This window comes from Lotus japonicus, chromosome 1 (assembly GCF_012489685.1).
Source record: "Lotus japonicus ecotype B-129 chromosome 1, LjGifu_v1.2".
NCBI classification, from domain to species: domain Eukaryota; kingdom Viridiplantae; phylum Streptophyta; class Magnoliopsida; order Fabales; family Fabaceae; genus Lotus; species Lotus japonicus.
Window position 1 is genome coordinate 65,406,912 of NC_080041.1, and position 6,000 is coordinate 65,412,911.

Below are 6,000 nucleotides of genomic sequence, written 5' to 3' on the forward strand. Positions count from 1 at the left end.
AGTTGTAAATACATGAAATTTCAATTGTAATTAAGTATTTGACCAAAACAAAATTGTAATTAAGTACCTTTTTTTTTAAAGCAATTAAGTACCGTAATGAAAGGAGATAAGAGCAAGTACCAATTACAATAATTTTTTTTATCTTTTGTTTATAAAAAGGGTCTCATGTAATCTTTTTGAAAGTCCCATGTAATCTAACTTACATAAAAATATAATGGACACGGATGAATGTTTTTCACAAGCTTATTAAGATTTTAGTTATTAGAGAGAAAAAAAATCAATTTAATATAACAAATCACATGTTAATGGCTACGCCAGTACGAGTGAGCCTAGATAATATATATTTGTCACCTACTCTGCGGTTAAAAACTACACTCATACCAGCTCCATAACTTTATATATATATAAAGAAAACTTAACTAAAAGAATTGTTTTTTGTTACATCGGAAAAGTAAAAGAGAGAAAAGAAAATTACAAGGCTAACAGATCCCTAGCCAAGATGGGATCAAGTTCAGAAGGAGGACCCTGCAACCGAAGCGGTGCACATTGATGAGCAGCTCCCAACTTAGCTCAAGTGGTAAGAGCTGCGAACATATGGGATGGGTAGGGGGAGATCCAGGGATCGATTCCTGACTGATGCAATTTATCTTTCCGATGTACCAAAAAAAATTATATATACATTTATTGAATTATAAATTATTTACCCTTCAAAAAAATTATTAATTATTTACAAGATTTAGAAAGTTTTATTATATATATTTTGATGGGCATAAAAAAAAATTGATGGACATATTAGATATCATGTATTGATGAGTACGAATATAGGTATATCTGTACTTGCACTATTAATTAACGGGTACATAAATTACCATTAAATATATTCACTAGTATTTATATGTGCGGATAATGTTATCTATCGTGGGTTTTTTCTGCGGGTATTCACGAGTGACATCCATAACTTTCACGCAATAAACAAAAATTAATAACCCTGCCAAATGATATATATCACTTTAACTCTTGGCAATAAACTATTAATTATTATATAAAGACTAAATTAAATAATACAACATTTTGGATAAATAAAAAGAAATAAAATATCACGCTTTACAAAGTAAAAGAACACACATTACAAAAAACTTTCAAATTTATATTTTATATTAAAATTAATCATCATTAATTTATAAACTTTCTTTTAAAAAAACGTAACAAAAACAAACAAATTTGAAAAATATTCACCCTATAAACAAAAATGAGCATATCCCCCGTGCATCGCACGGGTCAAAAGTACTAGTTTGCAATAAAGGCGAATGTTCCATCTTCAACCTTGGTAATTTTTGCCTAGATTCAAATTCACATTGGAGCTCATTGTATCTTTTGTCATCAACAACCCTATCAAAGTGTTTGAAAAACTAGATTATATCCAAGTCTGGTTTCAAACAAGATTTCAAATCTGAATTGAAGTTTTCACTAAGTTGTGTGCTTTTCATACCGATGGTGAAAGCATTTTTCATATAACATCTTGCCAACTTCTTCTTTATTTTATACAAATTCAAAATTCACCTATTTTCTTTTACTTTATAATCATCCACCATTTTATCCCATGCACTTCGGAAATCAACTTCATCTGTATATTTGTACATGCAAGACTTAAAATCTTTCAGAAAAGGAGAACCATCTTTCAATAAAATGTCAAGATGTTTTATGCCATTTTGCATTAAATGCCAAGAACATAGACCATGATAGGATTCAGGCATTACCTCATGCAAAGCTTTAGCTATTGCATGGTCTTGATCTGTGAAAACAGTTTGAGGCCTCTTACCTTTGTGTGCTTTAAGGAACTCTTCAAATAACCATTTAAATGACTATGTAGTCTCATCAAAGAGAAGAGCGGCTCCAAAATTTACCACTTGTCTAAATTGATTAAATCATGCAAATACAGCCAAAGGTCTATATGCATTATTAGTACTATATGTAGTGTCAAGAGAGACAACATCACCAAAGTACTCATAGTCCATAATCATTCTCGCATCAGTCCAAAAAATATTTGTTATTTGTTCATCAACATCTAATTGGACTCCATGATAGAAGATGGGTTTTCTATATGTTTTTGTTGAAAGTGTCGTAATAAGCTTCCAGCATCCCCATATGCCATGTTTCTCAATCTTTTGCCACGAAGATAATTCTTTTGATCTAACCGTGTGTAACCATGGCTTTCTCTCCCGCCAAATTGCCTACTCATTAGTTCAAATACAGCTCTTTGCTTTATGCCTGAATCATATGCTAAATCAATCTATTGAGCTTGAACTTGTGATAGTTTTCGCTGAGATTTTAGCATGTGAGTCGTCACTGGAAGATGCAGAAAATGGTTATGCTCATCGACAACATCATGAATTTGATACTTTCCAATCTCTTTCATGCATTTGAGTCATATCCTTGCAGGACAATTGGTTCTTGTCTCAAGCCGATGGTTAGTTGTCAAGCAATCCCTTTTATCGGGTTTACGAATTCCTTCTTTGCTGCACACATATCTAATAGTCAAGATCATTCCATCTTTGTTCTTGTTAAAATACTGCTTTCGAACATTAAATCCAATTTTTCCACCGTAACCATTCCAAAGTTTCCATGTCTCTTCTAAAGTGTTGAATAGTAGGCCTACTTGAGGCTTCCATTCATCATCCTTATTTGAAGTTCTTTGTGCAGCAACAAAATCATTTGACATTCTGTTGAAAAAAATCAAAATTTACAATAATACAAAACTAGCTTTAATAAGCATGATAAAACAGATATACCATAAATTATAAATATGTTGGTTAGTGTACAATAGGATCAGTTAGTTTTTTTTTTAAGAGAACATTATATTATTAATCAAACCCATGAGACAAAACACTCTCATGGAAGGAACTAGAGTTTACAATAGTTGTAAGGACCATCCATTCCATAAGCACTTGAACCCCCCACTCTATATCCACCCACCCTCAACACAAGTGCCACTCATTAAGACCAAAAGCTTACCTGAAGCTTCCACACCTCATTAAACTACATATCCCCAGCACACATAAGAATTGAAATTTAAAACCACCATACCAACTATTTCGATACTAGATATTCCAAACCAGCACCCACCCTATACATGACCAGAAAACTCACGCCAGCACCCCACACATGCCCACCAAGCTCTTTCTGTCAGCAAACGGATAACCCCCGCCACCCACAAACACTACAACCCATACACTACAACCCATGGGATCACCACCAATCAACAATGAGAAGTTAGAAGCAACAACCATTTAATGTCATTAACAAAGCACTTAAAACCCAAACCCGCAATGACAAAGAACTTAAAACCCCAAGATATAAAGCGTTGCAGACATGGAGCAAAGAAAACTGAGGAACAATTGGTACCTAGTGTCTTTCGTGATTGATATGTGGTGCCTGTCGTCCTTGGCTGTCGTGAGTGATTTGAGATGCTCGTCGGTATCCATGATCACTGTGGGTGATGTGCGGTGCTCGTCGGCGTCCTTGGCTGTCGTGGATGATTCGAGTTGCTCGTCGGCATCCATGGCCACCGTGGGTTGTGCGGTGATCGTTCTGTGCGGTGCTCGTCGACAAAGAACAGGTGAAGGAAATAGAAGAAATAATCTTAACCATACAGAACCTTATCTAATCCACACTAGGAAATGATTGGGTACATCACACATAAAAACACACTATTTAATCTTCTTTTAATTTCAGCCTTTGATCTATTTTAAATGAAATGAAGGGTTGAAATTTACTCATATTATTTCCTGAAGTTTTTCTCCACATGAGAGGATCCTCACCCTTCGCAGAGCACATCCCTTTACTAAACTACCAAAGCACAACTTTGCTTCTCCAACCAGTACATAACGAGAAGCATACAACTCTAATGAGTACATAACGAGAAGCATACAACTCTAATGAAAAAGAAAACGACAGGCTAAAACCCAAGAAATTGTGTACTTACAAGTATCATAAGCCCTAAGTATTTGAAGTTAAATCCAAAGGCCCAGATATCCTCCACCTTCTAAGCTTATGTGTGTAATATCAAGGTAAAAGCGGGAAGAGTTTCTCACCAAATAATTTCCAACGTGTAAGGGGAAAATTAGGGCCACAACTTGGAGAAGTTATAGATGGAGGTTACCATGAGTAAAATAGTATTTTCATAATTTAATTAAATGTTCAGTTTTTCTTTCCCTTCCTTTCTACCCAATTTTGGGGGAGCAAATCTGAAGGAAAGTAATGGAGCCTGATGGATCTCGGACCACTACTTACCACTCCATTCCATCATATTTTAAATAAAACAAACAATGGATCACTCCCTCCAATCCAAACAAAGCCTTAGGCTCCTTCGCTCTCACATACCCACCACCATGCAAGTTTTGCACCCATCTTCGCTACGAGCGTCAAAATCAAATTTTGACTCCCATGGTTGCTTCTTCGGTCGATGGAAATCCAACAAGCTTTGATCAGTTCGAAGGTAGCCAAATATGCTTCGATCTGGTGCGGATCGAGGTCTTGTACCTTCTCGCTGCCGTGAATCGGGAAGGAGGTGGTTCGATCTCCATCCTCCTGAATCTTCGACGTGGCTTGTGGCCTTCACAATCACCACCTCGAGTTCTAGTGCTGTGTTGTACACCGGGTCCTTCATTGCGAACGTGGATCTTCGGCCAGAGACAGCGGCGGGGCGCGGAAATCAACAAGGATTTCCGACATGGGTTGTGGCGTTAATTGGGGTTTGCGAATTAGGGTTTGTGGAGTGTGAGAAATTTGGGGGTTAAGGTTGTTTATTGTGTTGGTTAAACATAGATGTTCAAGATGATTAACCCAGATTTGAGGAGGAGGATGGTGAAGTGGGGTTGGGTTTCAGATCTTGTGAAACATAGATGTTTTTGGTGGAAGGTGTTTCTGAGCGGATTCATCTTCAGCTCCGCATGCATGGTGATGGAGCTGCTGCAATCCTGTTTCGAAGAGACACAAGAGACCCATTTCCTTCACACTGTGTTGTTGCCTTCTTAGCCTCTGTGTTCTCACGCCATCTTCCTTTGTGCCTCTTGTTCAAGTTCTGTTTTTTTCTCTTCTGGTAGTTTGGTTGTGTGGTAGCCGGAAGTTTCAGGAAGATGATTGTGTGGTGGTCGGAGAAAAGGTTGGGGGAGGGAGATTAGTTACAGTGGCTCTTGGGTTTTGGGGTTGAAGTTTTGGGTTAGGTTGAATTTCTGGGTTGGGCTTGTTGTTTTTAGGGTGAAGGGTTTAATTTAGGGATTAGATAAGTAACCCTAATTAATTTTTGTGATTAATAAATATGTATTTAAAAAAACAAACTGGGAAAACCTGCAATAGCAGATCAAAAGTGGGTGGTGCAACCTTACACCACTAAAAAGTGGTGTATAGTAAACGCGCCCCACAACACTTGCATGAAGGCGAATACTTATTTCCTTCTCTTTTTTTGAGTTTAAAGGCTTCTTTTTAACATATCATTTTACAGATTTACTTGAGAGAGAACTACAACCCAATGCTCAAGCACAAAGTTATTGAATAATTTTATCTTTACACTTCATTTTTTAGATGTGGAGAGTTGGAAGAAGAGAAAGATAGGAAGAAAAAAGAGAGAAAATAAAAATGTGATATGTGATTTAATTGATAAAGAAGAGAGAAATAGATAGAAAATGAAGGTGGAAAAGAGGTGGATATGTGTATGCATTATAACTCCAAAGTTATTAGAGATAAACGCAATGTGCATATCTTGCTATATAAATATATATATGAGGTATTTTTCGTATTTTAAATATCATGTAACTATTCATGGGTATGGATACCTCAATATTCGTACCCTTCCTATTATTAAATTGATAGCGAAAATATCTATTTCTACAAGTGTCTCATGACTAAAATATCCATTTCTAAGAATGTAAATAGGATGAGTTAGATTAAGTTTTACTTAAATAAGTTTGACATATTTTAAAAGATTCAAGATCTGAACCAAAT

General features: G+C 36.1%; 1 protein-coding gene across 1 annotated transcript; it reads right to left on the minus strand.

The window, feature by feature from the left end:
• Nucleotides 1-1,607: 1,607 nt before the first annotated feature.
• LOC130739302 (uncharacterized) lies at nucleotides 1,608-3,965 on the minus strand. The gene is made up of 2 exons (XM_057591564.1): nucleotides 3,403-3,965; nucleotides 1,608-2,720 (listed from the first exon to the last, which is right to left on the minus strand). The coding sequence occupies exons 1-2, from the start codon at nucleotides 3,558-3,560 to the stop codon at nucleotides 2,426-2,428; spliced, it is 453 nt and encodes a 150-aa protein (XP_057447547.1). The 5' UTR covers nucleotides 3,561-3,965; the 3' UTR covers nucleotides 1,608-2,425.
• Between the last annotated feature and the right edge of the window lie 2,035 nt (nucleotides 3,966-6,000).

Excerpts from the sequence above, each read along its gene's own strand:
- LOC130739302 (XM_057591564.1), bottom strand. The coding sequence starts at position 3,560 with ATGGATGCCGACGAGCAACTCGAATCATCCACGACAGCCAAGGACGCC. Across the intron at positions 2,721-3,402 it reads TCAATCACGAAAGACACTAG|AATGTCAAATGATTTTGTTG; the intron begins GTACCAATTGTT and ends TTTTTTCAACAG.